The 15,975-nt window shown below is 38.0% G+C and overlaps 1 protein-coding gene across 1 annotated transcript in view; it reads right to left on the bottom strand.

Moving 5' to 3' along the window:
• Window positions 1-15,975, bottom strand: part of Fmn2 (formin 2) — a 396,698-nt gene that overhangs the window by 111,751 nt on the left and 268,972 nt on the right. The window contains exon 15 of the mRNA XM_008847787.3: window positions 12,897-12,989. Coding sequence (XP_008846009.1) covers window positions 12,897-12,989 — 93 coding nt within the window. The remainder of the gene's footprint in view (window positions 1-12,896; window positions 12,990-15,975) is intronic.

Genomic DNA, 15,975 nt, shown 5'->3' with positions numbered 1-15,975 from the left:
GTTGGAACCTCATTTAATTTTATGTCTTATAGAGTTTATAATGAGTAAAAGATTATATAAGCGTAATAAATCATCTGTAAACCTACAAATGTTCACCCAATTTTGAAAGCGATGTACCCTAGCTCAGAAAAATGTTATTGAATAGGTTAATGCTGTTGTAATGAAATGCTTCTTTTAATTAAAAAAAGACCCCCCCCCAAAAAAAAATAAAGTAAAAAAAAAGTGATTTAGGTTTGGCTTTCCTTAAACACATAATAATAATTATCTATGAATTTTATACATGGTCTATATATATTATATACAACATATAGCATAAATATATGTAGTATACAATATAGTCTATATAAAAATATAAGTAAAAAGCCAGGCATGGTGGTTCACGCCTTTAATCCCAGCACTCAGGAGGCAGAGGCAGGCAGATCCCTGTGAGTTCAAAGCCAGCCTGGTCTACATAGTGAGTTCCAGGACAGCTGGGGACACAGGAAGACCCCATCTCAAAAACACACACACACACACACACACACACATATATATATATATATATGTGTGTGTGTGTGTGTGTGTGTGTAAAAATTACAGAGAAAAGCACTGGAGGAGAAACACTTATCTTACCTTAAGGCAGCTATTCTTCAGTAAGCTCTATTAATTATAGAGCTAATAGTCAACTATTAATTATTCAGTCAACTCTTTCAAACTTAAGCATGCAGTTGAGACCTATGAGTTATCCTCAACACTGAGTGCAAGAAGACCACAACAATTTGTAAGATTTTTCACTTGAGAATTTTTGCCATCATGGTTATATGATCTTCTCATACGTTGATATACTATCAATGTCCTGCTAAGGTTTTAATTATTTCTGAAAGAGTCAGTACTCTGCTGTGCCATGGATCTGTAGAGCATGTGCTTATCTCCAGGGTGGTGGTAAGTAACCAGAGACATCCTACATGGACACATTCCTCCCAATTCTAATCTGCCCAGTTATCCAGAAGCCCAAGTAACACTGAGTGAGAACACGTGTCAAGCAGCAAATCAATGAACTGGCATATTTTAGACATTAATCAAAACCCTATTGATGCTAAAGGTTAAATTTAATTTGTGAGCATTTCTCCCCACCCAAATTAACATGTGGGTATTTGGTAGTAACTATAGAAAAGGAAAATTATAGAAACTTTTGGGTTTTATTATGCCAGAGGTGAATATTTTTAAAGCACTTGCTGTAAGCTCAGTATCTAGATAGACTTTCCTCTGAAAACTAGAATGTTTCAGATCTACCAATAAGAAATGTATTTGAATTTCTGCTATAAGAAAACAGTTATTTGGTCAGAAATTCATGACAGAACCAGAACTCAAGAAAATCTTAGACTTAATAATAAAATTATGCAATTGATTGTGCATTATATAACACAGAGGACAAATGGATGACATTTTTGACATATATTTTAGATACTTTGCAATGAACATCCACACACTTCAGTAATAGTGATTGTGAGACACCCAGACCTCTTGCAGAAGACTGTAGGTTGGGAGGAGACTGCCTGTGACAGTGCCATAACATAATGACAGTAATGATGGGTAGGAGAGATATTAAAGGGCTGGCATCTTCAATGCACGAGACTGTTTTGAGATAGCCTAGTCTGTGCAGTGGGACTAAAGTGAAGTGCATCCAGGAGTTAGTAACAAGTGTGGGAAGGACAGGGTGTAGAGAATGTATGGGAATGTAGACATCAAGACTAAGGCTGATATTGCTTTGATCCAGTGGTTCAACATTTTGGCATGTGCTACATACAATATGCATTCTGAGAAATATATATTGTTATGAAGTAGGAGAAAAGGCTGATAAGTAGGAAATTAATAAATAAGCTTGGCAGGCACACTTTTACAATGAAATAACAAAGTCATTAGAAAGGATATACAAATTATCATTTTTGATGTATTTATTTTTATTCAATGTGTGTGAATATTTTGTCTGCATAAGTGCACCTGTGTGTGCAATGCCCACGGAGGTCAGAAGAGGGCAGTTGTTAGCTGCTAAATGGCTGTGGGAAACTGAAACTGGGTCCTCTGCAAGAGCAGGAAGTGCTCCTCACCACTGAGCCATCTCTCCAGCCCCACAAAGTATTTGAAATATATTTTAATGTTAAAAAAAACCCCAAAAAAACTAAGACCTATTTTCAACAATACTGTGGATTGGCTAGATATAAAATGTATAGAGCATCCCAATAAAGAACATAAAAACTGGAATAAAATAAAACTGGATGCATGGCTGAATTGGATAGAACATAAGGAAAATTCTCTAAGGCCATTAGAACAAACAGGAGCAGGATTCCAAAGAAGTGTACACCAGCACTGCTCTGCATATCACCAATGCAGCCGTGAAGCGTGTTCTTCTCAAGGCCAACCAGGAAAAGAGCAGACCAGAGTCCTCCAACGTACCCAAAGGTACCTTGAAAGAAGACACTGTGAAGGACTACCCAGTATATTAGGCCTTGAGGAAATGTGTTTACCCCATGCAGCTCTGAGTAGAAGGGGAATCACCTCACAAAATACAGAGCCCATAACTCCAACTGAGCCATCACAATGCACTGGGCCCCAGCATGCAAAGTGTGGTTTTAATGTTCAAGCTAAGGATATGCTTTATAATAATTCTTGGTTGGTAGTGCCTCCTGATGACTATCCAAAACAAACATAGAGAGAAATAAAAACATGAGAAGGGCCTGAGAGCAAGTTTAAATTAGAACCAAAAACATAAAAATGGGATGAAATTTGTCCTCAGTGCAACAGGGAAGGTGGGTGTCAGGACTTCCCGAGCACTGAAAGAAATGACTCACTTTGAACCCAGAGTTCCATGATTAGCATATCTATGTCTCAAAACCAAGTGTGATATAAAGATATTTCTACACAGACAGAAACACAGTCCTGAGTTCACACCAAAGTGACTTTTAAAAGGCAGACTTCTGGCAGAGGAAACATAACCTAATGTAGGCATAGGATGAAGAAATGGCAAAGAAAATAGTATTGCTAAACTAAAAATCAAATATTTAAAACAAAGGTAATTCTCTATTTCAAGAACCATAAAACATGTACAATAAAGCTAAGGCACTGCAAAAGAATGGAATAGGTAGGTTAGATTAGTGTTAAAATTGTCTCTGGATTTGTATTGCATCAGCTAGAGTAAAAATAACACCATAAGACTTTGTTAAAGAATTGTGTTAACAGAAAGAAAAATATTATATGATGTCACTAACATGTGGAATCTAAAAAAAGCAAAACCAACCCATGCCCATAACCCTCAAATATAATGAAATAAAGGACTAGGAAGGGCGGGTAGTGTGGGGAGATGCAGGTCAAAGAGTACAAAATTGCAGTTATGAAGAATTAAGCCCAGAGAATTAATGTATGGTATGAGAAATATAAATAATATCACACAATGCACTGGAAATCTGCCAAGAGTGAATTTTAGGTACCACACATTCACAAAAACAACTGAAGTGATGGTTCTATTTTCTTGATGACCCATTCCAAGAGGAACATATTAAAATATCATACTCTAAGTCTTATAAAAGAAAATTGAGTTAAAATATCAGTGTTAGCGTTCAAAAGTAAAGCTACAGGGAACCAGGGAGAGAACTTCGTTGTTGAGGTACTTTCTGCACAACATGAGGACCTGATTTTGGATCCCCAGGAACCATGTGAAAGCTAGGTGGGGGTGGAGTGTGCCTGTGACCCCAGAGCTAGGGGTATAAGTGAAGATCCTGGGGGGCTCACTGCCCAGCCCACACAGATGAATCTGTGAGCTCCAGTTTCAGCAAGAGATCTTTTCTAAACAAGCATTATGGAGAATGAGGGAGGAAGATACCTGGCATCTATCTGCCAATGGCCGCAACATGCACCAGCACAAAGCACTATCTAATGAATCTCTCTGGCTTGAGATTCCCCCTTTTCTGATCATAGGATCAGTCACATAGCAGACTGCTTGCAACTCTCATATTTCTTAGACAAGCAGGCACCAGCTGGGAGAGGGGCCTTGTGACTTCTGCTTATCTGTGATTCTTTGATGAACTGTAAGTGCGCCTCATACTGAAAATGGACTGTAACGATTTATTTCTTACATTAAGGATCATGGCTTGGGAAGGACTGGAGAGCTTGCGTTGGAATGACAGCCATTTCTCTACCTAGGAAGTAATCTTTATTGGTAGTCTGCTATGTACTAGGAGCAGACGGTCTAGCACAGAACGTACTGTGGAGATACAGGAGATCTTTAGTATGATGTGTCAGCATGGCATGATGTTGTGGAGTATCATCCAAGCAGAAATGGGAAGGAGGTGTTTGTTAGGAGTTCTCATAGGGAACCAATTCCCTCAGTCCTCCCAGGCTCTTTCATCAATCGTCTACAGTTGCAGAATGAGTGACTGAGGCTCTTGGAAACCTAACCCTCAGAGAGAAGTGGAGATATAAGCTATTCTTTTCAGAGGAGTTGCACCAAGTCATGCTTCTCTTGTGCTGAGTATTCAAAAAAGCACAAGGAAATATAAGGTGGAATTGCCATGTATCAATGTATTAGGACAAAGGGCTTTGTCCATCTACATGCGTGTTTTTGGTGAACTTTTGAGTATGAGTTTAACTGAATACCTACAGATGCCCTCCAACCCCTTACACTGTACACATGTTTTATCCACAATGTCTCTGAATCCCTTACTGCACTATAACAATTTTTTTAATATTTTATTTTATGTGCATGAGTGCTTTGCCTGCCTGTAAGTAAGTGCACCTGTGTTATGCAATGCCCTCAGAGGTCAGAAGACAGAAGTGGATTCCCCTGGAACTGGAATTATAGCCTATTGTTAGCCACCATGTGGGTGCTGGGAATCAAGCCCAGGTCTTCTGCAAGAGCAGCCAGTGCTCTTAACCGCTGAGCAATGTCTCCAGCCTCCTATTATTACAATTAAAAAAATCTTTTAAAATTTTTTTGACAATTGCATACATGACTACTATATTAACATCATTTAATTCCACTTTTCCACTCCTCCAACTCTTCCCATACCCAGTATTCCCTCTCAATTTTGTGACCTCTTCTTTAATTATTATTGTTACATATATATGTACACACGTGTGTGTACATGCACAAAAACTGAGTCTATTTAGTGGTGCTTATATGTACACGTGTTCAGGGCTGACCGCTTGGGATTGGAGAACCACTCAGGAAGCTTGTTCCTGAAGAAAACTAATTCTCTCTCTCTCAGCAGCCACTGATTGCCTGGAGCTCTCCATCTATTTTTAAATTAAAATTAAATATACCTGCAGCCTCCTTTAATGGGCCTTGGCTCCAGCATGTCTGCCATCTACCTCTGTGTGATTTTAGCCATTAACAAGCCTTCAGGTCCAGGTATAGGGGCTCACACCTGTCATATCAGCACTCAGGAGAGTGAAGCAGAATTGCTGTGAGTTTAAGACCAGTTTGGGCTATGCAGTGAGTTCCATGTGAACCTGGGCTACAGCGTGAAGCTTTCTTAAAAAACAAACCCGAACAAAAGAGTACTAAAATCAAAAGCAAAAACAAAGCCCTCTTAGCTTTCATTTCCTTATTGTGAAATAGAGATTATCCTGCCTGTTCAGGCTGCCCTACAGAAACTAAAATCGAATGTTTAGCATATCACAACCACTAAAATTGCCCAATGGTTATGGTTATTATTATGCAGATAATGGGATAAGAAAACCCAAAAGATTAAAAGGCATGCCTCACTTATAAATTCAAGTGGTTAATGATAGATTATCTTAAACATTCATTTTTTTTTTACATTACTGAATAACAGGTCCCATGTATGTATCAGAAAAAGAAATAAAAGCAGTTTTAATTGTGCCTCCCCTGAATATGAGTCCTGCTCATCGGGTGCCAGGGCATTTCTTAGAAAAAGGCCTGAGTTTGGGTGGACTGCGTAGGATCTGGAATAGTTAATAACCACTGCTTTCAGTATCTCTTCATTCTCATGTGTAGTTTTACCAATAGTAGAGACTGTATATTTAAGACTTGTGGTTTCTACGCCCTTCTAATTACAAGCATGTGATCACAGATTTATGCATTTTCACCATGATTCTACTTTACAGGGATTGTTCAGCTCCAACTTACCATGCTTAGGTTAAGGGGAAAAGTGTTTGTGAAAGGACTGAGAGATATAGGCAATTAGATCTGTGAAAAATTCCATTTTCTATTTTCCATTTATGAAATGACAGTAGAGAGACTTTATTTTATAACATTAGAACCCTACACCCCTTTTACTAAATTTTAAAGTACACACGAATCAAAAAATGTAGTGAAGGCCAATAAAAGAGAACCAAGGTCTGAGTCAGTTCCCAGTGGTCCCAACACAAGCAGATACACACATACATCTGACATCCTCCATGGCTAGACAGTATTGCAGTTTTCTGTGCTTTGTCCAAAGTACAACTTAGATTCAGAACCAAAGGTGGGAAAGGAAGGGAGAAGTGTTTGGAGTTCTGAGAAAATATTGGGAAATTTTAAAGTTTCCTAGCAAACTCAGTTACACTGCATTTATATGCTATCACAAATATATATAATTGGCTGGGCATGGTAGTGCACGCCTTTAATCCCAGCACTTGGGAGGCAGAGGCAGGGGGATCTCTGTGAGGTCAAGGCCCGTCTGGCATACCTAGTGAGATCCCGGACAGTTGGGGCTACAGGGAGGCCCAGTCTCACAAAAAAAAAAAAAAAAAAAAAAAAGAAAAAAAAGAAAATTTAACAAAACCCACAAAGAAATCCTGACTAGGTATTATGAGTTAATTTTCCACATCATATATGCACAAAAATCATCATATATGACATAAAATGAAGATCAGCTATATGATCCTCACCTCAATTAAATAGTTAAGTCAAACGCCCAATTGCACCAGGACAGCGACTGCCCCACAATAGTTTTTAAAGTCGTTGCAAATCATACCGTGCTGCCTTTCAGTTCTTTTACATGTTAAATCTCAGAAATTTGGTTTCTGTCCGTATGAGTTTGAAATTCAAAGCAGTCCTGTGACTTCTGTGCTCAAGTATTCACTAGCCATTTGGGAACACATATACAGGTACTCACAACTCACCATGTTTTCCTGTATACACTGAGCACTGCAGTCAAAAGATAGACAATCCCAAACACTATAACACCTGATATCATCGTTCAAAAACATCAGATTTTATATTATGTCAGAGTTCAGATTTTTGAAATCTGAAACTGGAAAAATCTATAACAATATTCCAAACCCTGAAGAACGGAAAACTAGAATAGTTTTGTTTCTAATCATTTGGACAAGGGACACTCAACTTGTATTTATCTTCTCTGTATCAGTGATCAGTGAGCCTTAGTGATTCAAATATGAAATCTAGGCACATATTGTCATCAGTGTCATTTGGTTCTATCGTATGATAACTGTCTTTACCAGCACCACTTTGTTAAATACACAGCCCCTCATTTATCCGATCATGCATCATGGAAGTCCTACAAGCAGTCTCTTCCTGCAAAGACCAATCTGCCTCTATTTTAGCCTTTTCCATGTTGCTCAAAAATTTAAACTTATATTCCACAAGCTGTCAGAATACAGACCAAGTTTCTTCGTCTGGGATATATAAACTCACAGAGTCAGGTCACTAAGGTCTGTCTATCCAGCCTCATCATTCACTGTGCCTTCCTGCACAGTACAACTCCTGATTCATTCCTGTGCCCCATCTGTTCCATCTCATGTTTTTCCTTTAGTTTAAGTTCTCAATCATCCCTTAATACTCAAGAGTCACAGTCATTAAAAAGACTTGTCTTCTATACAGATATATGTTTGGTGCCCCCCTGTAAGACAATGGATTCCAGCTGGGGAGAACACTCAATGTTAAGAGTATGTACTGCTCTTTCTGAGGACTGGAGTTGGGTTCCCAGCATCCACATTAGGCAGCTCACAATCACCTGTAACTCCAGTAACTGGGTGATCTGAAGCCTCTGACCTCCTCAAGAATTACACACACACACACACACACACACACACACACACACACACATATTTTAGAAAAGAAGACAATGAATTCCTCTATCAATAGAGATGGATCACATCCATGATTTGTGTGAAAGGAGTAGCCTTAGATGGGAGCAGGATTTCCTTTGGCTGTAATAGATGCTATACAGAAAGTATCGGTTCAGATTGTCTGTGGATGTGGTGGTGGTTAGGTGTGGGAGGAAGCCTTTGTACAGTTCTATTTCCTCAATGACAAATGGAGGTAGGTTACAATGCAGTATTAGGTAGCCCAGGAAGATTGTGTAGGTTTGAGAGGAGGTGATATGAACAGTTTTAGAAACCAAGAAACTTAATTTTCTAAGGAAAATTTTACACTATTATTACGTAGAAATCAGTTCCAAAGGTGGTTTTATGGCCATGCATTTAAGGTGACACTAGACACCTTATAAAGACTCCCTCAAAATCTCAAAGAAACTATTCAGTGCTCTGTGCTGTAGAGCAAAGAGAGATAAAAATAAAAGAGATGAGCTTGTGGAAGATTGTTGGTCTCTTGCTGGTGAGATATACAGCAGAGCCCAGGGAAAAGCCATTCAAGGCTGCTCTCTCAGAGGACTTTATATTGCTGAGGATAAACAGATAGCACAAGTGCAGACAGTGGTAAGCATTGTCATGAGTACAAAGCTGGGCAGAGGCTAGAACATCATTAGGGTGAATCTTTTCCCAATGATGGAAAGGCTAGCACCTTCACAAACAACGAATGCCTCACCACCACAGCAGCAGGTGTGAGTCGTCTACAGTTGCCTAGTTTAGAGTAGAAGACATTTTCAAAGAGATAGTATGAAACAGAGACCATGAAACACTGGCTTAACTAGACTAGGGAAGCAAGGAGGGAAAGTTGGATGAATCGATGGGTTCCTGGATGAAATGAAAGCCACAATCTACAAAGATTCTTAGAATGTGACCCACAGACCACACAATAGCTGGATTATAAGAGATGTTTCTGTTGACTGTGGGAACTAACCAATAAAAAGTTTGTCCAACATTAGACGTGGTCTGTCTTTTGAATTGTCTGAGAGAGTCTACATTGAGAATTAGTCACATTTAAATAGACTTTGGACATATTAAAATATAATATTCTTCCATAACTAATTTGGAAAGAGAGATATAGATATGTTATGATTGATAAAAGTCTAATTATAAGCAAAGGTTTCACATGTTCTTTTTACTAAGGTAGAATTTTCTTTCTTAAAATATTTTATGTGTATGAGTATATTGCATGCATGTATGTAAGTGCACTTGTGTCATGCAGTGCCTGTGGAGGTCAGATGAGGGCATCGGATTCCCCTGGAACTGGAGTTACAAGCAGTGTTAGCTGCCATGTAGGTGCTGGGAATTGAACCTGGATCCTCTGCAAGAGCAGCTAGTGTTCTTAACTGCTGAGCCATTTCTCCTGCCCCAGTGAGCATTTTCTTTAGCTATACGTTTGATTTTTATGATTTAGTCTTTATAACTAGAAGAAATAAGTAGCCAAAACTTGCTATACTAGAAAAGATTACTTTAAGATGAATACATTTTGAAATTCATTCACTACATGTCACTGAATACAGGTTCAAGAGTCACCATGCATAAAGCTGGTCATTATTTTTTTCACAAATTTGACAAATGTGACCAAGGCAAGTTTTCCCAAAGCATTTTAGTTGTTGTTGTTACTCTCTGTCTTTCTAATGATGCAGGATGGAAGATCCATTACACATACTTTCTTCATATCACTGTTACAAATATCCAAAAGAATGCCTGGACACACTGAATTTTTTTGACACTGGGGACTGAACTCAGGACCTCAGACATGCTAAGCACATACATTACTACTGAAAACACCCCAGCCTCCTTAAATATTTTAACAAACAAATAATCAGAGAACATTTAAACATGACCAGAGGAAAATAGAAAGGCAAACAATGTTACAAGAAGAGCTGTGAAGAAAGATGTGTTCTGTTTTAATTTAATGGCAAAATGATAATTAATACATGTAACAGTTGGAACATATTTTACTACATATTTACTAAGAACACTGCTTTCATTTAATGCAACAAGTGTACAACTCATAACTGCATTTCATAACATATTCATAAATGTTCATAGTATTTCATAATATTCATAAATAAAATGTAAAGAGATCTTTATCCATTTAGTATGACAAGTAGCTCTACCTTTCCTGCATATGAATTTATAGAGAAATCCTAAAGGCAATGATGGAAAACAATGTTTCAAAGATTTGAAAGATACAATATGCTTTGTTCTTTGAGCATACTATTTTGACAAACCAAATAATTCCAGATTGTACTGATGTCATGAGCAGAGTTCAAACCTAAGAGATTGGGTTGGAGATGTAGCTCAGGGATAGAGCATTTAGCTAACATCTACATGAGACCCTGAGTTCAATGCACAGTTCTGAAAAAATAAAAAGAGTAATAATAAAAAAGAAGAGAAAAAAATGGAGCTGAAGAGATGGCACACCTGTTAAGAGCGCTCTCTTGCAGGGAACGTGGGTTCAGTTTCCATCAGTGTTTTGAATTATAAATGATTATAAAAGGCAAATATTTATGGCATTTATCTCTGGTTAGAAGCCTGACTTCTAATTTCTAAGTGGCTTGCAAGATTAAATTTTATTATTTATATTTTCATGACTATGATTTGGTTGTAAAACAAAAATCTCAGTGCTGGTGTATACAGAGTCCCAGTCTGGCATGGTGGCATATGCCTTTAATTTCAGCACTTGGGAGGTAGAGGCAGGGAGATCTCTGTGAGATAAAAGCCAGCCTGATCTACATAGCAAGTTCCAGGCTAGCTGGGGCTACAGAGAGACCTGTCTCAAAAAGACTGAAAAAAAAATATCCCAGACTCCCAATATTATATAATTAATCATGCATAATGAAGTAACACTACATATCATTATTTAATAAATCATGTATTCATAATGTATATGGCATGCGTAATATATAATATATAGAATAAATCATGCTTAATGTATACACTTATGTACGTTTTACATGTGAAATCTGGCTGAATGTTTGACTTTGATTTGGACAGGCTGAGAAATAAGAACTCCCTCCTTCTCTAAAGCCAAAAGGGAATGCTACCTACGTGATCTTCCAAAGTCATGCATTGTTTTTAATTTTTAAATTTTATTATTTTTATTTTATATGTATGAGTGTATTGTCTGCATGTACACAAGCGCACCCAGGTCCTGGAATGCCTGTGGATGTCAGAAGAGGATGTTGGATCCACTAAAACTGGAGTTATAGATGGTAGTCAGCTACCGTGTACATGCTGGCAATCAAACCTAGATCCTCTGCAAGAGCAGTCAGTGCTCTTTCTTAACCGCTGAGCAACCTCTCCATCTCGTTCCCATGTATTGTTTTTAAAGTGTCACATTCTTGATCTTCACATTCCATTAGATAGAAAAACCAAGACTCATTTTTTTTTTTTTTTTAACACTAAGAAGGAAGGAAGACTGCAGGGCCTCTATTCTGCAATTGCAAGACTAGATTTTGCTGAAGAAATCCTTTAGGAATCAGGGAGTCAACTTTCTACTGTAGTTCTGAAGGATCTAATCGCTTTATGAATCTCAATAGAATTCTGTCTAGAGCTCCATGATTATGCTAAAAGATTAAATGGTATTTTTCCATCTAAAGGAAGCTGTGCTTACATTAATTAAATTGTGTCATGACTCATTTCTTGTAAGTCAACTCCAATGACACTTGGAGGAAATTTGAAAGCCATAGTTGATTGCAAGAGGACAGAGCCAGCCTTCAGAGTCATGCTTGGCCTCAGTCTCCTGCCACGGTCGCCTCTAGGAGAATTCCTCAAAGAGCGAAATCCTTCCCAGAGCATGGCATGATATAAATCTGATCTTCAGAAGAGATGTAACATTCCAAGGCTGAAATGTTTTGAGTATTAAATGCTTTGATATAATTGTAAGTTTCAATGACTTAAAACAACAGGACTTAAAAAAATAATTTCTTTAGTATCTTCTGAAAATTTCCATTCCCGTTTATCTTTTTGGAATGTAGAGAGGCATCAGTGGGATAATATTTATAGTTTTTAGGCTCCCCAAAAGAAAGGTGTTAAATATCAAGAGGTATTAATTCAGCCTGCGAAAATAACAAACGGTGTTCTCAAGATTTGAAAGACACCATTATACTTTGTTCTTTGGAATAATGTTTTGAAAACCAAATAAATACCAGACTGAAGTGAGGTCATAAGCAGAGTTAAAACTTAAGAGAATGGATTGGAGATGTAGCTCAGTGGTAGAGCATTTGTGTGCGAGTAACAACAAAAAAGAAAAGAGAAAGGGGTGGGGGGACTGGAGAAATGGCAGCAGTTAAGAGCACTTGCTGCTCTGCAGGAGATCTTAGGTCCAGTTTCCAGCACCCACATGGTGGCTTGCAACCATTTGCAACACCAGTTCCGGGGGATCTAACATCCTTTTTTGGAACCCACAGGCACCAAGCCATTCATATGATGTGCATACATACATGCAGGCAAAATATTCATATACATTAAAAAATCCTTCAAAAAAAGAAAAGAGAAAAAGAAAAAAACTACTTTACAAGAATGCCTAATTCGATATAATAAAAGCACAATTTTAATGTCTTTATAAATATGTACTGTTTGTAGTTATAGTGTGTCCACTGGTATACAATGACTCCAATAATACTATGGAGCATTTTCTGGAGAATAGCATGATTAGCAAATTGTAGCCTCTAATGCCCATGATTAACCATCATCTGTTTTTTGTGATGCTAACATAATTCTTTATCAATTTTTATTAAAACAAATAAATGCTTTCTACACTTCTGCTTAAAGATGTTGGAAAGCAGCTCTGTGCAGTTTACCTTGACTAATGAACCGCTCCATGTTTTCTTTGAAAGGCTGCATGTGTTCTTCGGAGGAAACCTGGTACACTTTCCCCGCTTCCACCTCACAGGCTGAAATGAAATGAAAGTAAAAGATGTTTTAGAGTGCCACACTGTCGAGGGAGCATTAAACTACAGTTAAGGATCTTTGCCAATGTTGGAGAAATCCTTTGGGCACCTTAATGAATGTGCCGTCTGCATCATCTTGGGAAGCAAAAACTGCAAAGAAGAATCCAAATATCAAGGCTTCCCTTCAGCTAATCATACAAAGATTCCACAGAATGCACCTACCTCACTTATTACTTCCAAATGGACCTATTCGGAAAGTTACTTAAACCTCAGAACCTCAGTTTCTTTGTGTATAAAATGGGCAGGATACTGTAGCTTACATCATAGTGTGGTTAATGAGAGTTAAGCCTTTTCACAGCTATGAGATGTTAGATGTTATTAGTGTCTATTAGATAGCACAGAGATAGCTATTTCTCTCATAACTGTTATCTACTGACTCTGACATAGGTTTATCTCTAATTCCAATCAAAATTTCTGAAAAATAACAAAGGTGGTAATTTTAGCGCAGCAATCAGAACTTATGGAGCACCTAGTTAGTAGGCACCTGTGCTTTTTACCTATGGTTTAACTTAATACTTGGCATAAGCTAGGAAAGGAGACATCAGTGCCCCTAGGACAGCTGAAGAAGCTAAGGCTCATGTAAGGTTATAGACAGAAACTGTAGATGCATAAATGAAATCCTGAAGTTTGTCCTCCCTTCCCTTCAGCATCAGAGATATCTTATGACAGACCCAATTGGAGTCAAGAAGCATTTCTAAGAAAATTTCTAAAGAAATGTCTGTCACTATAAAAAAAAAATCACAAGAAAATTATTTCGGTAAGGAAGGGACTTGAAACAGGAAACAATACTTTTAAATATAAAATCCAACCAGATCCATGCTGGCCCCAGGAAAACACGCACCACAACTCTTCAGGTAAGGTTGGCTGTTCTCCAAGCCTTTGCTATTTTACTCTTAACTTAGGCTGCTGAATGGGTTAAAAGTATGTACCACCACATCTAGTTTGACGATTTATTTTGAAAAAGAATCTTATCAAGTTGTTCATGTTTGTCTTAAATTCATTCTGTAGCCCACACAGGTCTTAAACTTATGATCCTCTTGCCTCAGCTTCTCGAGTTGCTGAGATAACAGACCTGCCCCACCAGGCCCAGCTTCTGGTGTCTTTAATTTATGTCTTCAGATGAATAACAAGAAAATACCTGATCATGTCATACTTTTAAGAGTTTTCTAAGAAATGTATAAATTAGAATCTTGAAGAGTAAGGTAACATAAGGCATTGCTATGGAGAATGAGGTCTACCCCTTTTAATCAAACTATTTCTGATACAGTCCAATGAATAGATGCTCAGAGTCTTTGAACAGTTTCTCTTAAGCAATATCTTCTTCACATGCTACTAGACACCCCTTGGCCACCCTCTGCACCCAGGGATCTGATCCAGAGCCTCTGTAATACATGAAAAAGATAAGAAGGCCCCTCTTCACAGGGAGATGTTTATTCTAGACCAAACAGCTCTTAATATTTCTTCCTCCATTTCAGTGAGAAAAGTCAAAGTCCAACTCCTAGAGTCTAATGGCTTAAGCCAGCATGAAAGAAAAAAATCAGCTTATCATACATTCTGAGAGGCAAAGAAGGTTAACATTTTGACTATTACTGACAATTATTTCATTTCTCATTTTCCTAAAAAGTAGACACGAGGCCAGGCTTGATGGCACATGTCTGCAATCCTACTTGGGAGATAAAGGCAGGAGGATAAGGAGTACAGGGTCATCCTTAGCTAAATAGCAAATACAAGGCTACCCTGAGCTATCTGATCCTTCCCACCCCCAAACAAAACAAAACAAAATTAGAAAATGGAGTAAGTGTAGTTTCATTTACGCAGGTCAATGATGTCTAGAGATGTATAATGGTATAATATCACTCTGACGGTAGGACCAGGCAGGCAGACATTCATATAACAGGTCTAGTGCCTTTGGGGAAGAGTTCACTAACAGTTAAGCAAAGATAATCACAGACTGACTGTGGCAAATTGTTTCAAAATGTGCACACATTTCTCCAGATCTTTACCTTTAGTCAGCAAATGTTGCAGAATGAGGCATTCATTAAATAAGAAAATGATTTGCTGTGGCCAGGGGAGATGGCTCAGTGTATCCAGCACTTGCCATGCATACATGAGGACCTGTGTGAGAATTTTCAGGCCCCACATAAAGCCCAGTACAGAATTATTCATCTTTAATTAAAGTATTTCTATGGAAAGATGGGAGACAGAGACAGAAGAATGCCCAAAAGTTTATGGGCCAGCTACTCTGGCACACACAGCAGCTCATAACCAAGAGAACCTATGTCACATAAGGTGGGAGGCAAGTACAGACACCAGCATTGTTCTCTGTGGCATGCGTGTACCCACATTCACTCTCTCACACACAAACAAACATCAACACATGTACACACGCATACACACACACTCATACATTTTACACATATATGCACAGGAAAAAGAAAAATACTGCTTTGCCTTTAATTTCTTATATTTACTATTTTCCATTAATTTTATAAGTATTCTTATCCTCCACATATGAATTGTTTTCTTAAAATAAATGTAAACATGTTTTCCCATTTATTCCTTCTTTTTCCTTAAATTGTAGATTTCCTGTACTCAGTGAGAATCAAGTACAACTGTCAATTTAGAAAACACATGAAAGATGTATTTCTATTCTCTTGGAGTTTCCAATGATGCCATTCATAGCTCTGTGAGGCACTTTTCTTACCAAAAGTTTACTTTTAAATATTGTAGGTATTCACAGAAACAATGTTATGTCCACCATTGACAGGTCAGGACTGTAATCAGTACCAATAAAAGCGTGGTCTCTAGGAGAACTTCCTTTTCTACCATTACCTGCCATTCTCCATTGACTGAGTACAGTCTATTTCCAGAACACAGAAGAATCTGTGGTAGGGAATATGCGTTTAACAATCAATCACATGTGGAATGA

The sequence above is a fragment of the Nannospalax galili genome, unplaced genomic scaffold, assembly GCF_000622305.1.
Source record: "Nannospalax galili isolate Female #2095 unplaced genomic scaffold, S.galili_v1.0 scaffold604, whole genome shotgun sequence".
Lineage (NCBI taxonomy): Eukaryota > Metazoa > Chordata > Mammalia > Rodentia > Spalacidae > Nannospalax > Nannospalax galili.
This window is presented reverse-complemented; position numbering and strand designations above follow the sequence as displayed.